The 20238-nt window shown below is 40.9% G+C and overlaps 2 protein-coding genes and 1 long non-coding RNA gene across 19 annotated transcripts in view; 1 reads left to right on the top strand and 2 right to left on the bottom strand.

Annotated features, from left to right (window-relative positions):
• The window catches only part of LOC127140978 (uncharacterized), a 57879-nt gene extending 39297 nt beyond the window's left edge, over positions 1–18582 (bottom strand). For 11 of the 12 annotated variants that reach the window (XR_007811544.1, XR_007811504.1, XR_007811561.1 and 8 more), the window contains exons 1-4: positions 18348–18582; positions 16008–16094; positions 13045–13187; positions 70–236 (exon numbers count right to left, since the gene is read on the bottom strand). This is a non-coding gene — a long non-coding RNA (uncharacterized LOC127140978). The remainder of the gene's footprint in view (positions 1–69; positions 237–13044; positions 13188–16007; positions 16095–18347) is intronic. The other variant, XR_007811510.1, reaches the window with a different exon arrangement.
• LOC108886973 (protein FAM131B) overlaps positions 1–19890 on the top strand; it is a 43457-nt gene extending 23567 nt beyond the window's left edge. For 2 of the 6 annotated variants that reach the window (XM_018682142.2, XM_018682141.2), the window contains exons 3-11: positions 6811–6846; positions 9625–9730; positions 13054–13272; positions 13873–14013; positions 15706–15861; positions 15946–16115; positions 17536–17670; positions 18582–18719; positions 18829–19890. In XM_018682142.2, the coding sequence (XP_018537658.1) occupies positions 6811–6846; positions 9625–9730; positions 13054–13272; positions 13873–14013; positions 15706–15861; positions 15946–16115; positions 17536–17670; positions 18582–18719; positions 18829–19059 (1332 nt within the window). In that variant the 3' untranslated portion in view covers positions 19060–19890. The remainder of the gene's footprint in view (positions 1–6810; positions 6847–9624; positions 9731–13053; positions 13273–13872; positions 14014–15705; positions 15862–15945; positions 16116–17535; positions 17671–18581; positions 18720–18828) is intronic. The other 4 variants (XM_018682146.2, XM_018682145.2, XM_018682144.2 and 1 more) reach the window with 3 other exon arrangements.
• The window catches only part of LOC108886967 (chloride channel protein 1), a 48644-nt gene continuing 47366 nt past the window's right edge, over positions 18961–20238 (bottom strand). Inside the window, exon 28 of the mRNA XM_051068936.1 lies at positions 18961–19055. The gene's annotated coding sequence lies outside the window, so the exon portion shown is untranslated. The remainder of the gene's footprint in view (positions 19056–20238) is intronic.

Below are 20238 nucleotides of genomic sequence, written 5' to 3'. Positions count from 1 at the left end.
TTAGGACCACATTTCCCATGACCCCTGTGTTTTTCTGTCACCCTGTCTTCTCCCTTTCTACATTCCCACCTTAAACAGAAACTTTGAAGCTTTGGTTCAGTGTTGACCCGCGGTGGCCATGGCATCAGTAGCAGAATTCATTGTGATCGAGTGCTGTTCTTGTTGAGCACTGATCCCATGGCGGCCCTCGAGTTGTTTACTTCCTCAAACATGACTCCTCTGCGTAATTTATAGACCTGCAGAGAGAGAGGCGAGAAGATGGAGAGGGATTTGACAGAATATAATACAGGAGCTGGGAGACATGACTCAGACTTAGAGACGGGGGGCTCTGAACCTAGTGCGATAAACAAAACACTACAGATGAAATAAATATTATACACAGTGTCTGAAATGCAAAAACATTGATTATAAAAGATGGAAAAGAAAATACAGGCTGTGAACGTGAGAGAATCAGAGATAAAGATCCAAACTTTAGACCACAGAAGAAAACAACACATTATTATGAAATAAACAGCAAATCTTTAATGAAGAGGAGACTGATGGGGGAATCTGTACAAAATTCTCAACTTATGAATCTGCTGAAGTTGCAGATTTCACAGCTCTTTTCTCTCATTATTTTGTTACTGACGGTTGATTCATGTTGTTTCATCTATTTTTAACTAAAACTATGAAGTCTGTACTTTTTTTTTTTTTTTAACTATATCCAAATTCAGATGAAGATTAAAACTAGGCTAAGAGCAGCTCTTGGGCTGAACAGCAGTGCTTTGAGCTAAATGCTAACCTCAGCATGCTAACATTCTCACAATGACAATGCTAACCTGCTGATGTTTAGCAGGTATAATTTCTACCATGCTTACCACCTGAGTTGAGAATTTTAGCATGCTAGCATCTGCTAAACAGCATTAAGCACAAAGTCCAGCTGAAGCTGATGGGAATGTCACTTGTTTTGTGGGTATTTGGTAATGAACCAAAGTACTTGACAAATTGATGGTGGTGCTAAATGAAAAGTTAATAAATTACTTAATTACTAAAGTTGTTCACATCCCAAGCAGGGCATGAATGTCTGTACCAAATTTCATGGCAATCCATCCAATAGTTGTCTGATTCCAATAGTTTTACATTTGCAGTGCTGCAGTTCGTACTGTACAAATGATGCATGATCAGACCTTTTCTAGCCTTTACAATAAAGGTTGAACTAATATCACAGCACATGATGCAGTAATCTGTCATCAGAAGCTTTAATTAGTTTTATACACACTCATTATTAATTCATACAGTCTCTTTTTAGTAAGTAAATGTGTCAGACTTTGATTAAACTGCACCAAACATTTAAAGTGTGAAAGCACCTTTTTAAAAACTTTACATCACAGACAAACTACAGGCAACGTTTTACCACCGAACAAGGAAATCAAAGGTATGAGCTCATCAAGCTGGACTCACATTTGCACATTAAACTGTGTCAACTAAAGTGAGGAAAACATCCCTGTTGCATTAGTCTCAGTGAAAGGCACATTAGCTGAAACATCAGCCTGTTTGTGGTTCCACTAAAAGTCAGATCAATACTGAGTGCTCCTATCAGATCTCCTCTGAGGATATACGCCTTCCAAACTCACACAAGTGGATTGAAAACACAAACAGATCTGACTGAGATTTACAGTAGCTGCAGCTCTATAGTCCAGTTTATCTGCATTAACATTTCTCCTCAGTACCAGGGTTTTAGACTTCAAATGAGTTTCTGAAAGATGAGACCACAAAGACATCTCCTTAAAAGCTACAGTTAGATATTTCACCACTATTCAGTTTCTTTAATGTTTCCCATTTTCTTGCCAAAACTGTAATGTTTCCCATCAGGATTTAAATTATATTTTAAATGTGAAAGAGCTTCTGAAACTGTATTTTCACAGCATGCGCCTTTAAAACTAATGAAATTCTTTAAAGATTAGCTGCTCTTTTAGCAAGATGATCCCACAGCTCTAAAATTTAAATTAATTGCTTATCTTGCATGTAATACAAAACTGTTTCACTGGTTTCTATTATGCATTATTTCGCTCTTTATGTGACTTATTGTCCCACTGAGCCACTGATAAACTTTAACCATTTGGACCAAAGGGGCCTCGACACTTTTAATGTTGTAACAGAAATAAATATGAAATTAAAAGACCTCCTGAGCCCCATTATTATAACTATACAAAATAAGGTTTTTCTGTTCTTCCCTGAATTTCAATCAACACCTGTTGGTATTATAAGTTAGAATTACTGTATTTATAACTCTATGATTGGTAGCGTGCACCTGTTATGACTGTGCGGTATATCTGCAGTAGATCACATAATAAGAAAGAAGAAAATAACCACAACAGAAAGTAGTTCTGTTCCCTGCATTTGGCCCATTGCATGCTGGGATAGGCTTAAGCACCCTGTGACCCTAAATAACTAGGTATAGAAAATGGACAAATGGATAGAAAGTAGTTATTATTGTGTAAACTGTCTGCCCCACCAGCATAAAGAGCTGATTTAACCAGAGTTAAATGTTGAGCTGAGAATGTCAGTTTACTGAGAGACTGTCAGTGTTATCGTGGCTGAATGGATTCAGGTTTCAGCTCGCACAATGCTGCTGCGTCTCACTTCGATTCAGGAAAATCCACTATTGACAAGGCAACGGTGGAGAACTCAGCTGCTATATACTTTATGCAGTCTGTTTAAATGCGAAAATGTGATCACGCATGCACACATTACAAAAGATGGCGATGACGTCTGAATTTTTCGTCCTCGGCTGACGATGAGAGCTTAACATTCACACACCGAGGGGTGTCTCTGAATCCAAATCCTGAGATCTCTGACGCAAGCTGCGTTAATAACACACACACCCCGTCCAAGGACACAGATGACACCACTGTTACCACTTGCATCTTGGACGCTTGACCATTATAAATCATGGCAGAGCCTCCGACACACACAGTTATTTATTCCTTTACATGAGCAACACTTTGACCCTGAACCCTGTTGTTGTTTGCATTTTCTGAATAATTTCAGTTTGCAGTTTTCTGCCCCATAACACAAAATGATGATAATTTATCTGCAGAGGTTGTCAGGGTCGTTGATCAGTACCAAGGGCTGAATGATTACAGGGCCAGTTGCTCAGATTTCAAGGCTCAATGTGCTGTATATGTGCTTATCTTCCCTTACTAGCAGCGTGGCTGGTTCCCGACAGAAATATCTCAACAAATATTGGATTGATTGCCATGAAATACTGTACAAACATTAGTGGTATTCAGTGGATGAATCCTACTAAGGTTGACAAGTTTGGTTTTTAGTGAAATGTCTCCATGAAATCAAATTTGGTAAACACATTCATATGTTATTCAGCATGAATGTAAAAACTCTGGTGACTCGCTGACTTTCCATCGAGCACCATCATCAGTTTGAATGTCCTTTGTGTTTAGTGCTAATCAGCAAGTGTTAGCAACCTAACATAATAAACTAAGATGGTGAACAGACGCATCCATCGCAAACACCCTGAGTCGGCAAACATAATGTCAGTCGACTGCCTCACAGTACACACACGCAGCAAGACAGAAGCAAAAGTGTGGCAGACTCTAAACTTAACAACCAAGTCTTGTTAGAATTTATAAACGCTGTTTGAAGGTGGTATTTTGTCACTTCACAGTCTTGCAGCAACATCCAAAGTACAAGAGAAGATAATGTTTATCAGTGTTGTTCTAATTCCTACAGGACACCAAGAGGTCATGGATGAATCAATGTCCCTTTAACACTGAATACATTATCATCACTAAATATTTCATAAATTTAAATAATATATTGCTGTTGTTGAGTATATTTCTTACATGAGTAATAGATTACAATGAGATGATTCCTCCTCGGGTTGCCTCCGATCTCTGAGAGATTTATCCTAGTTGTTGAAAGTGAAAGATTAATTTGCTTCAGTCCAAGCTGCAGCTCCACTGCTGAGCATGTTCATTAGCTTTTGAGATTAAATAAAGCATTATTCAATTACTGCAGTTCAGTCTGTCAGCTGTGTGAGTTTTCCGCAGTGAGTGTTTGAGATTAACAACACGTCGTTTCCATGAATAAATGAAGGTTAAAAAGAAGATGGAAGTGTATTTCTTGCTCTGGTCCAGCTCTGACTCAGGTGTGCTTGTTACTGCATCTGTTTTAATTATTCCCCAGATCGTTCCCCAGTTCTTGTTAATGTGAATCTGAGGCAGAAACCCAACAAGGCGGCTGGTGACTTGTGCAAGGTTTTGCTAAATCCCTCTGCCACATCTCAGGGGCTGCTTTGTTAGAGCAGGATTATTCTTATTCCTCATTCACTTGTCATGAAAATAAACATCTCTGACATGAATATTACATCAATGCTTCCCAGATAGCGAAAAGGGGCCTGCAGGAAGACAGAATTAATTCTAGCTTTCAGTTTCAGCTCGCCCATGTTTTCAATTTGCTAACCAACCCTTTGTACTTGACACTGGATGAAAAATGTTAATCAGGGCAAGAAGGCCTTAAACAAAGTCAGGCCCAAATTTAAATTCACTCATGTAGATATTCTGGTTATAGAGTCTGCCCAGCAGCTGCTGATTAAAGCATGAATAAATACAGAGTGCGAGCACCATCTTAATGTTTTATCACCACTAATACAGGTTTTCTGTCCTCATTCTTTCTTTTAGTGCCAAATTCAAATGAGGCAGTCCATGTTTCACCACTCAGGTTATTACTGTATTAGCATTTTTATTATTATTCGCTTTGTTTGGTTGTTTATCTCAGCAGTAATAATAATATCATGAAGGGGCACCTGACCTGTTCAATTACTTTTTCTTTTAGTATTTTTTTTTTTCAGAATAACACAATGAGATGAATGATGCACCTTTGCAGCTGCACCAGATGAAATGTTACATAAAAATCTACCTGAAGTTCATCTGCAAATCAAACAACTGGGGCTGCAGTGAGAGGAGAGCATCTTCTCTCATGATGAAATGCTGATGATTTGATCTATTTATGTAATGAACTTCTTATTACTGTGGGCTACGGTCATTTCTCTGCTGAGAGACATGGAGCTCAACAGAAAGCTGAAATCACAACCATAAAACGATTGTCTTCTTCCTTCCTTTGGGTTTCTACAATAGAGTAATCACTAACAAAAGTGATCGTGTGTAGCTTTACATTTTCAAGTAGAGACAAGACTCTGATGAAGGCTAGTGTGTTTATATACCTGATTTACTAAAAGCTTTTCACTCCTAACTGTCCAACGGAGTGCCTGAAATCTATTTCTAGCTCTTTAAATTACTTTTTCTCCCCATAAGAGCACAAGTGAGAGTGGAAGACACCAAAAGTGCGACTTTTTTGTCGCTGTTATATGGTGCTATATCTAGGTTTTTGCTATCGCTACATAGCCAACGTTAGTATTAACAGTCAATCTAGAAGCGACGTGGGTGAATAACCCCAGCCCATCCCATAATACCACTTTGCGATAATGAGTCACTGTAGTGTCCAGCCTGCCTTCAGTCCAACACGAGAGGATGAACTTACATATAGCACCTTTTAAGATAAAATTCCAATTTACACTCACCAATGTCTCTAAGGTCTGTCTGATCCACCTCTGTGGTAGCAGCTTTGTGAAGACAGGAGATAAAGTTTGGCATTTACTTTGACACAAAGTTCAGTGCATTTTCCGTTTCACCTCCCATGCAGTCTGTGATCTGTGGCTTTGAACGATACAACTACGATAACAAGCTGAAAGTGCCAGTGGAGAAACTCTTTAGGGCAGTGTGACAAAGGGCCGGATGTTAAAAAAAGAGTGTCAAAAATCCTTTTGACAGCAGTGCATTTAAATTCTCTGGAGCAACCAGTTTTTAAAATGTTCCCTTTACTGTCTTGTGTCTGCTGTACAGTACAATGAATATGCATGATCATCTGTGTTTGTGTGTACATATGTGCACATGTATGAGGACACAAAATAAATGGTGTCCAGGTTTGGCTACCCATCAGATTTGCTGTTGCCCCTGGCAACAGGGTCACCGCTGAGTGGTATCCATTGGTTACCTAAACATTCTGGGCAGTGTAGATGGACAAAGAGGAATGGTGCAGCTGACAAAACACAGCGCTACACACAATTTCTATACGTCTCCCCTGCTCCAGAAACTGCTTTAGTGTCCTCTGCCTCTCTTTCTACACTTCGGCTTATCTGATTAAAATAAAAGCTATTTCACTGTTACAGTCTTCAGGCTACTGCTTTTAACATTTACACACACACTGCACAACCCATGTACCTGTGCGGTATCATTCACTGGTTTAAGTGCCTTGTTAGATTTACAAAATAATAATTTCCAAGCTCCAGTGAACACACTACACTGAATAAGGGGTGACTGTATATCAGATAAAATTTCAGAATATAACAAGGGTCAGTCACAAACGTACGCAGGGTACCTGCAGGTTTATTCAAACAACTTCAAAGATTGAATTTGTAAATCATTTTAAGGCCAGATTCACTTCAAATAAAGTAGTTCTAGATGAGTGTGAAGAGTGTGAAGTTTTAAACGCACACACAGTTGTGTTAGGAGTGTAACACACACTTACAAAACACAATTTGTGTATTTTCAGAGGAAACTGCTGATGTCCAAAATGTAAATGTTCACATTACCATAATTCAGGGCTAAGACCGGTGTCTATGTTCCAAATCTCCTCTTCCCTCTTTTAAATCTCCGTCTTCTCTTCCCTCCTTTGCTATACCTTCCTGTACTTTTCTCCTCCCCTCCCTCTCCTTCCTCCCCACTTTCCCCTCCCCTCTCCTCCTTCCCCCAGCATGGCCGTGCCGAGTTTTCCTGGGAAGGAATCAATGTAAGTCTCCTTGTTTAAATCTCCTCTTCTTGCCATTTCCCCCTCCATCACTCCACTACCTGAGTTTGAGCTTTGAGCACATAAGTTGACATCCTACTCGTTTATCCTTCCACCCCTCCCTGCCACTCTTTCTCTCTTGCTTATCTCTCTCTCCCACTGCCTCTCTCTTATCCTGCAGTTTTTCTATTTCTCCCCTTAAACTCTCTCTCCCATCCGTCTCCTCTCTTGGCCCTCTGCTAATCTACTGTACTGCAAGCTTCATATATATACAGAGTCACAGATAACAGGCTGTAATAAGCTAATCTTATCCACAACTGAAGCCTTCGTACAAGTCCCAGTTTTTACTGAAGACGCTGCATGATGAAGTGCATCACTACTCAGCAGTTTCTGTACCTTCAGCAGAATTTATTTGCACAATTTACATTTTGTTTAACTCAAAGCTTGGAGGCGAATAATCTCAGATAGGCACACATCTTGCTCAAGCAACAGAGGTCAGGAGAAGTGACCTTGTTGACCCTGAAGGCATCACTGATTGATGCTGATTTAACAAACTCATGTGGTTTGTTTTGGCTGGCTGGGGAGACTGGTTTTGCACTGTTAGCTTAGGTGAATTGCTGGTTAAACATCCATCAGATACAGCATCTAGCACAGCGACATTATTAATCATATGGAGCTGTATTTCTGCCCTGGTGAATGAATCTCTACTACTCACACTCCTTTTAGCTCTATTTTAGATTTAACCAAGTCTTGAGAACATTATCTTTCTCTTTAGCTGCTAGTTGTCCAACCTTCTTGACAAACTGTCTGGCATTCAGAGCTGCGTGGGTAGTGTATACAGTGACTTTTCCTCAGCTTATTTGCTGAATTTGAACCGTATTTGTTGCCGGAAACTGTGGTGATCAGACCCTGAACCACTCAGTGAATGTGCTGTGAGACTAAAACAATTAGCTAAAAGAGGTTAGAAAGCTTTGTATAGCTGCAGTGATTCTGTCTGAGTTTCTAATCTAAAAATATAGATTAATACAGTAGCTTATATTTAACTGGTTTGGACTCTGGGGGAAATCTTCAATGCTTCTGCACTAATAGTTGAAATCTTTCCTGTTTTACACATTAGTATGACTGTGAAAGATTGGAACGCACTAAGTGAATTTGAGAAGGATGTTTGTCTGTTATAAAATCACTTCTGGTTTATTACATTTGAGAATGAACAGGCTCCATAGTGGACATAAGACTAATAGAGGAGAAATGCATGATGCTGGATAATAGCTTCATCTGTATGCCTGCAGACTCACTGGCTGCTGTACTACTGCACACAGAAGGTAAAAGGAGGCGGGATAACACACAGATGATACTTTGCTTGCACACCACAGAGGGAGCAGATAATATCAGTTTGCCTTTATACAGTAATCAATGCACTTTAACTCAAAATATTACATCACATCTATCCCCAGGTGTAACACAGTCCACATGTTTTTCCTACCATTTCCCACTGTAATTAGCTGTTGGGAGGACCTCATTAAAAGCTGGGATCTGTCTCTGTGTTCATTAGTTTGCCGCTTGGTTTGCCATGAGCACTGGTGCCAGGAAGTACAGTAGAAATCACACAAGCGTGAGCAACTTTCAGGTCTGTGCGCTCTACATGGTCTTAGTTTAATATCTATAAACCTGATTCTCTTCTTTTTGCTTGAAAAATAGTTTAACAAACACTGATTAAGTTTGTCCTGGAGAGGAACAACATGTTCAATGGGTCAAACTCATCATAAATATCACACAATTCTAAAATTATATCACAATATCATTGTAATCTTTATAATGGGTTTTTCACCTCACATGAATTCTGCCTGTATTTCACGTGAGTGCTCCCATTTTTCTGCTCCATGGGTTGAGTTAACCGAGGGCATCTGAGATGGGTAACCCCAGTAACAGTCGACACAATGGGACGTGTCAGGGTCCAAAAATCACTTTGGACCAAAAGGAAGGTCGAGTGAGAGGGACAACCACTGTTTAACTAGAGGACACAGGTTTAAACTGCCGTCTCTGTCCTGAAGAAGTGTCCTTGAACAAAACAAGCAACACATTCTCTCATTATCATGTAAACATCTCCTGCTAAAACGTGCCCTAATGAATAAATAAATCTCTTGACTGTTGTTTCCACTGTTTATATTCCACCTTTCACAGCCTTTAACAATTTAAATTCCAGGTAAACTTTTACTGTATTTAAGCAATTTTACATTTTAAAGCTGACGACACTGTATCTATCAGTGATTGCTCCGTATCATCACATTTTTCATGAGGATTTTGTGCAAATTACCACCTGCTCTGTTTGCAAAAGGCTCCCTGTTGTCCATTTAAATTGCTTTTGAATCACCACTTAAACATCAGTTTTTCCTTTCATCCACAGTATATCTGACTCTCTTCTTTTCAGACAATGATCCCTGTAAGCCATTTATAAGGTCTTTGAATAATTAACTGTCCTCTCTTATTCCTTCTATTACAACCTCCCTCCTCTCTTCTTCTACCTCTCTCAAACTATTCTCTGAAACTTCAATCATCTGCTCTCTTCACCTCAAATTTCTTTTATTCCATTTTCCTTCTTACATTCATCTCATTCTCTCTGGTCTGTTCTTATTTTGCCATTTTTCCTGTCACATTGCATTTTTTCTTTTCATCGTATCTTCGTCACCCCCCACCCCTTCCACCTCTATTTCTGTCTCTACTCTTCTTCTCTTCACTCTCTGTCCTCCAACCACATCTCACCTACCTCCCCTCTCTCTTTAGTTGTCCATGGAGGACACTACTTCCATTCTGCCTCGTCTCAAGAGGAAGTCCACCAACACCTATGGGATCGGTGCTCTGGCTAAGTCCTCTCTGTCAGGTGTGTCAGGTGTGTGTCTGTGCTGCTAGATGGTAAAACAGCCCCCATGTTGCCTCCACATGCTCCACAGAGGGTCAAGGATGAAGTTGTTGTTGAGCACTGACAGGGGCAAAACTTCCTTTCCCTGTTCTGTAAAAGATAATTTTTGGTTTCTTCTATTGTGTTATTCAGATGGTTATTTGGTGCCAGAGCAACGCAGCAGCCAAATGATCAATGTGTGGTTTGGTTTAATTGTAATCAGAAGACAATAAGAGCTACTTAGAGCTGCTACAATATAAATCAGAGTAAATGTGGAACAGAAACCAACTTCAAAGTCTCTCTACTAATTAAACTTAATTTAAATCTGTGTGTAAGTGTCACCATTCATTAAGTCTGTACTTCAGTTGTAAGGAAACCAAACCATTCATTCCAGTTTGCAGAATGGAGTTTTTTTCTTTCGCAAACTTTTCTCAGAGGACGATAAGGGATGAAAGCAGATGGACCTACTGGTTTAGTTAAACTTAAGAGGGTGGAGTCAGTCCCTTCTTCCGGGTTAAGCATTGCCTGAACAAATGCAGCCCCCACATTCATTTTAATGACACCACTTGTTGGTCCAGACAAAAGGAACTTGGCTGCAACATTGTGCAGTGTCATCTGTGCAGGCCTTTTAAATATGTTCACGTGCCTGGTAGATTATGATGTAACGTGAGCGCAGTAGTAGCAGAATGTTTACACTTTGATTGTTGAAACAGAAGAACTTTTGAATGGTAAGTTCCATTCTTATACTATTATAGTCTTGGGAATCGTGCTGTATTTTGCCATCTTACAGGCCTTTAAACTCATGGATTAATAGTCCCGTTTACACAGCGATCACACTATACTGCTGTTAAGAAGACCCTTCATTAAGCCGCCTTTGCTTGTTTAGTATGAACCAAACAAAGCCAGTAAACCCCAAGCAGAATGCCAAGGGCTCCACTTGGGTTTAACTCAACCAATTAAACAACTCCTTTGAGATTTGTTTGAATAATAAAAACTTCAATCTGCTTCTTCGTTCACTTGGTTTCTGCACTGCTCACAGGCCGAAGAATCATCTGACACACTGAAATAAAACAGGAATTATCTTTTAAGTTTTGCCACAACATGGCAGATTTTGTAAACCAATGTTTGCATCAACAGACAACTTCACTCTAGAGCAAGAGGAGGAGGAGGAGCTTGGAACCAACATGGCCGCCCCTGTGGGTGCCCCCTTCCTATATCACTCCCTACTTTCCCCTCTCTTCCATTGATATCAACAGCAGACGTCAATGACAGACACATTTCGCAGAGTCATTGATGGAAATCAAATCAGATCTTTAATTTCAAAGAAACTAAAGTAAGTGAGATTACTTACTTTAATTACTTACTGAAGCATCTCCACAGGTGTGTTGGGAAATGTAGTGTATCTGTAACGTGGCAGTGCTGGTGGTGGTGTGGCCCGATATCTGTGAAGTAGTGACTCTTTTGTGCAGTGTCGTGACTACGAGTGGCTGGTGCCTCTTCTGTGCTCTCTCGTGCTTTGTGCTTCAAACTGTAGTGCTCTGTGCTTTGTAATGTTTAAGTGTAGCACCTCAGAGTTTTTGTGTTAAAAGCAAAAGAAGTGTTATTTCTGTTGTGTCTGGTGTGCACTTTAAAATCAATCATTTAACAGTGTATAGCATTATTTGAGCCTTTGAATAGACAAGACCCCAACACCCTCTCTCATCCCCATTCTTTCCATTCCTATTTCCATCCCCAATTAGACTCTGCAGGGAGTGTTTGATTTTCAAATGAGATTGTCTCTCTTTGTCTAAGGGGAAAAACTGTTTCTATTTATATCTCAGCCTGTAACTTGCCCTCTGGACCCAGGGAGCAATTTCCAAAGCTCTGTCTCTGTTTATTCATGCCTGTTTGACTTCAATTTAATTTTTTATCGATCAGTTCCTCTGCAAGCTTTTGACTCAGTGAATATGTCCCTAGTTTGAATCTTGTATTTGCATCTTAATTGGACAGAGATTTGCCAGTGGACCCTTCTCAACGTTCTGTTTACACCCAAGGATTACTTTCTTCTGCCTCTCTCAGTCTCTGTAACACGGTTTTAATTACGTAAAGTCTAATGAATCCCATTTATTCTGTTTACCAGGAGATGAGCAATGGCTTTAATTATTAATATGGGTTTGTCAGCGTTTCAGTCGTCATAATTGTCCTTTTCGGTTCAATTCAACAAACTGACGAGGCACACAGGCAGCCCAGTCCAGTCTGTCACGATGGTTAAATCCTCTGACCTGTTCACCCCAGTCCATCAACTGCCCAGATATTTGCAGGTTTTGCAGAGGTCTGCACTATTATATGGCTAATTCATCAGTTCATCTAATTCAACATATATATAACATATATTTCTTGGTTAAAGAGCAGAATAACTTCCTGTAGTCTATTCAGTTTTGTCTCATAACAATCTCAACACAATGACAGATTAATATCATCTGAAACAGCAGATAATGATGTGACTGATATGAGCAGATGGTGAGTTATGACTGCTCAACTCGTTTTTGATGATTAGCATACAAGTAATAATTGAAAAAAATAACCTTAAAGGTTTTGATGAGGTTAATGTAGATTGATGTTGATGGTAGACATTCTGGGCCGCAGCTCTGCTGACAGAAGTTTGAAAGTAGCAGTGATTTACAGGTAGATGCAGAAGCAGATGAGTTCAACAGACAGGCAAATATTTTTACCACCACTGTGCTCTTGAGCAAGGCATTTAACCCCCCCAATGTGACAGAGGTAGTACCGAGCAGCCTCCAGGAGTGAATGTGAGCAACAGATTAATGCTTAAAAAGAACAGTCAGTGCTTCAGTGAATCTAAGTTGGATAAACAAATATTTTAAAAAATGAAAACTGCTGCTTTTGACAGTGGTAAATTTGGATTTAAGCAGTATAATTCCCAGAACAAATTTTAGTGCAACAACAGGCAGACTCATTCTGATGCTCGTCAGACTACTGAATATATTCTTATTCAGTAATAATTCAAAGTAGCTTCCAGATTGTTGTCATAATCTCATAACCGGTCAGAGAACAACATCCAGAGTTCATCCATACCAATGCATTTATTACCCCACTGACATTATCAATCATACAGTAATTTCATGAATTAACCTGTTTTCCCACAACATTATCATTCTACCTCCCCCCTGAGCCTCAGTTGGAGGTGTAGTCAACGACAGAGGCCAGAAGTAGTTTTGACAGTGTTTGTGTGTGTCTGGTGTGTGTTGTGTGCGTGTGTGTGTTGTGTGTATGTTGCTGGTCTGCTCCTCCTGCTCCCCCCATACCTGTTGTAGGGGTGACTCGCTCCATGAAGGACAAAGTGACCAAGCCCACCGCCATGGCCCAGGGTCGCGTCGCTCACATGATTGAGTGGCAGAGCTGGGGCAAACCATCAGCGGGGCCGCTGGGAGGGGCGGGACACACCAACCTGCAAAGGGAAAAAGAGAGGAGGATGGAGAACGACGCTTACAGCGACCTTAGTGATGGCGAGAAGGAGGCCCGCTTTGCTGCAGGTGAGTGGCCATCTGGGTACTGAATGAACAGGTGCTAGACTGTCAGAGGAGTCTTAAATACAACAAGCCCTGGTCATGTTGAGGCAGTAACATTTCAAAGTGTCCCAAAAATGGACAAGCCAACAAAGATTTATCACATCAAAAATCTTTTTTTTGTATATTATTCTCTGCTACCCACTTCTCTAAAGTTTGGAAAATCTAATTGGTTATGGCCCATCTGGTACGTCTAGCCGAGTTAAATGAATAATTTTTTGTCTGTAATTTACACCCATTTATTTGTCTGCAACATTTACAGATTTCCTGCTTGGAATAAACACTCTATTCTCCCTCACTCCCCCATCCCTGCCACAATCTCCTGTTTCTCCATGTTAATGACTATTGTTGCCTCCTCTTTGTTTTATTACTAATTAACTTCTGTAAGTGTTAGCAAAGTTGGGACTGGGATTTGTTTTATTCACTGTATCTCTAATTGGGTTTCAATGAGTTAAGGGATGTTCTTATTATTGGTATTGGATATTCTTATTGTTACATGGTGCTGTTGCTAATATCAGTACTGCTGCATCTCAGCTGGCATTGATACTACTCTTCCTCTACCCTCAGGCATCATGCAGCAGTTTGCAATCTCTGAGGCGACTCTGTTTGGCTGGAACTCGATGGACGGGGAGAGTATGGGAGCTGGCTCCAACCAGGGCAGTGTTGCTCACCTTAGTGAGGTCAACCAGGAGAGCATCACCAGCAGAGGTACTGCACTTTAAAGCTTTCTGCAAAAGGCTTGACTACAAGGATCACTGTTGCAGTATTTGGCTGGATTCTTTGTTATAAATGTACAGTCAAAGGAAGGAGGCCCAGGTTCAAAAATACCAAAGCAGCATTACTACCAGACCCCAAATATTGCCAAGTATACGAGCACTCACACTCCGTCATATGTCTTTGGACTTTATATCCAGCGCTTGAGCTTACTGTTGTGCGTAGATGCAGAGTTTGGGAAAATTAGAGCCCCACTGGAAAGTAAAAACAGCCACGTCAGTTATTCTACCAACCAGCTGTAAAGGACTTTTGGAGGGCAGTCACACAGCTGCACATTTCTGCCTTTCACAGCTACTGGGCACTTACTCAAAAAACCTCCAAATGACAAATCCAGATGACAGCCTGTCATTTCTGAAATATCAGAACACATTCTGATGGAGTGTCATGTGTGCTTGTGTAAGAGATTTTACCCAACATCTAAAAGAGCAAGCTGTATTCAAATAAGGATGAAATGAAATGCATGGAAAGTGAAGTTAAGAGGATTTCACTTTACACTTGGTTGAATAAAACAAAAACAGTTTGGGGAAACAAACTCAGATCCTGATTTGTGGTTTGAGCCTCAGGTGGTAAGAAGTCTGTTTAGTTTAGTTGTACATAGGATGATAAAACAGAGAGAAAGGAATGGAAGAGAGCAATTTTCTCAGGCAAGATTAGGAAACCCCATCTAACCTCACAGGGAACAGCCAGATAGCTTCATAAAAATCAAAACAAAGCAACAATTTGTTGGCTATTACTTTGCCTTTTCCTGGCTACTCAAAAATGAGACAAAATCCAATTGAAACATGGACTTGTTTGCCATTTCCACTCGTACACAGAGTAGCACTGTAAACTGTTTCTTTTTTAGTTCTCGCTGGTGTTTAGCAGAGCAGAGCGCTGCCCAAACCCTGAGGGACCCTGTAGGTTAGCACAAGGACTCATTAACAGCACCATATGGGCTCTGCTCTGTGCTTTATCTAGCATGCAACACCAACACACATGTACAGTACACACACACACACACACAGACACACAGGCAAAGAGCACAATGATTAAAAAGCTACTTAATATCAGCATTAGGACTGAGGGGATGTTTCTCCTCAGTGTTTGAGTGCTCAGCCCACCCCCCCTTCATGGGTCTGCTCTATAATAACAACAGTGCTGCAGATAGGCTAATCATACTCCTATTGAAGTTATTACAGTTTGTTACTTTTGAATGAGATCAGGTTTATCCCTGTGTATGGCTTTATGGCTTTTAAATTACGCTACTTATGACTAAATGAACAGTTCAGTGTCTGAGGTTGAACTAAGGCATCTTCTGTATAGTGTCTTTCTGTCTCAACAAAGCTGTTCATACAGACCTCTATTTAAAAACAAAAAAACAAACAAGATTAATTTGTACTTGATTCTGCCTCAGACCCTTTCTCATCCAATCCTTAAAATTCATCTGCAGAATTTCATTCCATTCTCTTGTAGCTGTAGCCATGACTACAATGCCCTTTTTGGTTTTACTGTGGCGCTAAAACAGATGCTTGTAGGAATCTCTGGCTCTCTCTCGCTGTTCCTACGAAGTTTTCAAACTTGTTTTCTTCTCTTTTTCATTTTTACCTCCCCCTTATGCCTCCCACATGTCTGCCTTTCCCTGTACAGATCAGGTGCTGCACCACTCCTCTGCGGATGTCTGGCCTCACACCTACGTCTCACAAGGCCTCTACTGCCTGTCGTCCTCTGATGCCTGGGACCCAATAACCAGCCAGCCCTCGGGCGTGGCCTCGCCTGCCGCAGGCTCCTACATCATGGCTGCTGGTGAGGATTAAATCTTGTCTAGCTCTCAAAGCACTAGTCAGTGTATCTGGGCACTAGGCACTAAGTGTTTCATGGTTGTTTCAGGTGGCAGCAATGGAGCAGGTGGTACACCTGGTGAGGGATACGAGGGGACGGTAAGTAGTTACCTTCAGCAGCACCAGGCTCAACTCACCCTGCAGCAGCAGAGCCAACTCCAACAGCTCCAGCAGCTTCACCACTACCAGCAGCAGCTTCTGCAGTACCAACAACAACAGGTCAGCAGTACTGCCACTGTGGACATTTATGTACTGGTACTGATGACTCAAACTGTCAACAGAGAGTTAACAACATCAGGTCTATCAGCAACATTTGCTTCTGCTGTATGTTATAGAATCTACAGAATCATTTGACTTGAATAAGACAGGATAAGAAGCCTAATGTTTTCTTGGGTGCAGTCAACTTTAGGAGCAGCAGTATTGTGTGAATGACACTCTCATTCACACTGATGCATGCAATAATAATGTCTGTTGAAGCAGCTGAAATAATCCAAATTACATTTAAAGGCATGTATTCTATAATCTGAGGTGAAATATGTTCAGTAAAAGTAACTATTTATTTTCACCTTATTTGGGTGGCATTACAATTCGTCCATCAGTCAATTCAGTTTAGTTGTGAAAGAACATCATCTATAATAGTAGTAGTTTCCAGCAGTCGGTCTTTGTTGTTGGTTCATTACAAACATACTGAAAAGATGCATTTACTTAACTAACTATTGATGGAAGGAAATCAGAGCAGTTTAAACGACAGGCTTCACTTCCTTTAAACTGTCTGGAAGTGCAGGCTGTGCAGCTTTTAGGAATCAGCTGTTGACTTTCAGCTCTCAGCTGCTGGGAGGTTTTCTGCTAACGAAGTGAGCCATGATGAACTGTGACACCCGAAGACTTTTTTCAGCTCTGATGGCTGGTGTTGCATTGGTACATTCTCAGAGCTCATTAAATAACTGAGGGTTATGAAATAATAACCTGAAAAGGTTGGGGACTGTGTCTTAAAAAAGGTGTACTGATCTGAGACCTGAATGGAAATGAGCTTGTTAGGTTTACTGTGTGTATCATTTGGCTTCCCTCCATGGAATATATTACATTACATTTATAATAAAGCCTTTCAATCAGTCAGTCAATTTTCAGAGCATCAGTCAATGCATAAGAGGCTGAGATATTTCCCTACTGTTCCCTGCAGCACCAGCCCTGACTCACAAATTGAAGGGATATGAAAAGTAGATGCAGATCATTATTAGTAACTAATAGGAAGATAAAATGGCAAAAATATCCTCCTCCTACAAAAGTCTGTCAAATGCTGGAAGAATAAAACTGCTTCGTCATTTGTTTCAGCATGATGAGGCTTTTAAAACTCAGCTGAAATGCACTGTGAAGCAGCAGCTCACCGTAGCATTGTTGTCCATTAATGAGCAGCTGAAAATGTCAGGAGCTGTGGGGGTTGTTTTAAATCTCTGGTGGGTGGCGATATTTTCATTCCAGGGAAAAACAAAAGTTGTAAAACCAATAAATGTAGCCACAGGCCAAGTAACTGTTGAGTCATTAGTATTGATCAACCACTTGCAAATACATTAAGCTTATTTTACAGTAACTCCTCATTAATTCTCTTTCCTTCTCTTGTTTCCTCTCTCTCTGCCTACAGTCTATGGAGCACAGGCTACACAGTGCCTCCCATTCCCTCCAAGCCACTCCCAACAGTACCATCCACAGCCTCGGGCCTCCCACCCACCCTCGGCTAGCTGACCTGTGGGGAGCTGCGCAGGTCGAGGCTCACCAGGTAAGCACTCGTTTGCTGAATCCAAATGGTCGGATTACAGACTTTGCGGATGAGATGATGGTTTGATGTAGTCGGACAGAACAGCTATGAGAGTTTGCAAGGGCACAGGGGGCACATGACTGCAAATACAGTCACAAGGAAAACATGACAGGCATTTCCCTTTAGTCATTGTTCAAGAATGAGTAAAACAGCACAGTCATCATGACCGTGACAGCATGTCTTATTATGCATTTAATACTCTCTTGCTATTGTAGGAAGCTAAGGTTTATGTTGTTCGATCCCGTCTGTCAGGCACATGTCTTCAAAGGTGAAGAGTCAAGTTCTTGTTTATAATCTGCACCGTTTGCCGTTTTTCGTCATGCCTGGCACTGATATCTGTCATTTTTTTGTCCTCTGGGTCTGGCTTTGTTTATATCAGCAGGGATAATTAGCACACATCTATAGTGCAGTGAATGATGAGGAAAAACTGCCAGGGAAGTCGAAAAGGTAGGAGACAGGCTGAAAGTCTGCATGGAGCTCTGCCAAAAGTCTGCATGACAGCTCGTAGTGGATCTGATGAATTCTGACAACGGATATCCTTAAATCTGCCTGGTCTTCAGAGAAGCATGCTGTAAAGTCCGCAAGTTTACAACTCTGGGCATTTGGATTCAGCACCTGTGTCTGTTATATCTACCCACCTTTTCTCTCTGATGTCCTGCACAGGGAAGCCACACTGACATCGGCACTGGAGAGCTCATATTCTTCTTTCTACTTCTCCTTGTATTTGTCGTTTTTTTCTTCTTTCTGTTGTCTGTTGCTAGGATATACTGGAAATGAAGGACTGATGTCACTCGGTGATTAAATACATGTTAAATGTCAGCGGTGCAACAGAATACAGCGAGCAATGAATCAGTAAACTTAACTGGTTGCAGGTGGAGATCGTTGGGCAGTTGAGTGGACAGATGGCTGAAATGGTTGGAGGAGTGGTGGAGACAGTTGGGGAGGAGCCAGAGCCCGAGTCTGAAGGCATCCCTGAGCAGCATGAAGAGGAAGAAGAGGAGCTGACAAAGGTGAGTTACTTCCAGGAATTCTTTGCTCAAACTTTTGATCATAAATCACTGTATACCAAGTCCACTTTCAACTGGAACAACTGAAACACTTCACTTCCTGTCTTAACAGGTAGAAGAGGTAACATTAACCTTAGAGCCTGAGCCATGCTCTTTGACCCCGTCCCCACTGAGGGAGGAGGCCCCATCGACCAGAGGTTCAAGCCCAGGACTGCCAGCACAGACCACTGAATCCATCGCGGAGAGGATACCGTTTGACGTCACGCCCTGCGTCGTCCAATCGCTGGAGGAGAAGGACGAAGAGACGGAGGAGGGCTCCATTGTTGTTGTTGCAACCAACTGAATCATATGGTCACAAACAGACAAAAACAGGAAATAAATACTCCAATAACCAATCAAGCTATTATCCCAACCCCTTCCCCTTCCCAACTATTTACCCACTTTGAGTCAGAGGAAATAGGAGAGGACTTTTTCAGATGGAAACGTGGGATGTAATGTACTCAAACTAAATGCCAAGAAGCCCCATAAATTACCACAGGAAAATGTGGAATATTACATTAAGTGACAATGAACAAATGACATTTGAGGCAGGTGGAAGACTTGAATTCAGTGACTGCTGAAACAAGCTGAGTGAGTGTAAGATGGATTAAAGAAATGTTTGGACCAAGTGGATCAAAGAACCAGGGCTGAAAGCCGAACAGTGGGCAAACGGATGGACGTGAAATTCAGAAAAAAAGAGAGAAGGTAGGACAAGAAGAAGAAAGGGCCTAGTTAAAAAAAAAAATCAGTGCAATACAATAAACATGGACACAACCAGACTTGGGTCAAACAGTATTTGCAAATAACTCAGAGTGCACCAGAAGTATGCGTGTGTCACCAGAAAATGTACCTGGTCAGGGAGCTGTCTGATTTGCTAAATGTGTTTCAGTTTGACTGACAGCTTGCCTGAGCCCTGGGTGAGCTGTTCGGATGCTGTGAACCTGGTCCAATCTGATACTCAGAGTGAGTGACATGCACTGGGAGTTATTTGCAAACACATGATCTGGACACAACCAAAAGAAAGTGCATGCTTTTTAACAGTGACCTAGCCCTAACACAGTATAACACAGTATACAAAGTAATAATATATCAAATTGCTTTTTATAATAAAATAAATAAAAATCCAATAAACTGATATGTATTTGTATGAATGTAAGACTGTATGTATGTATAGTATGTATGTATGTTTGTATGAATGTAGCTTTGTTTGTGTGTAAAATACATATATTCTGGGAAACAGACTCTTCTTGGTGCTGTTCTGTTCCACCATGTATTGCAAAGGCACACACACATGCATTTGTGCTGCTGGTCTTCTGATGACTAAGACTGAAGTGTTGGCTAGCCCCCAACATACCTAACCTTAACCCCAAGACCACATCTTAACCCAGAAAGCAACCTTTTTAAGAAGTGACGGAAAACCAGAAATGACCTCATAGTGAAGGTCACTCATCGATCTCTCACAGATTTAAAACACACATATGTT

Source organism: Lates calcarifer, linkage group LG3 (assembly GCF_001640805.2).
Source record: "Lates calcarifer isolate ASB-BC8 linkage group LG3, TLL_Latcal_v3, whole genome shotgun sequence".
Classification (NCBI taxonomy): Eukaryota; Metazoa; Chordata; class Actinopteri; family Centropomidae; genus Lates; species Lates calcarifer.
Note: the sequence above shows the minus strand (reverse complement) of the source record. Positions and strands in the feature narration are given on the sequence as shown.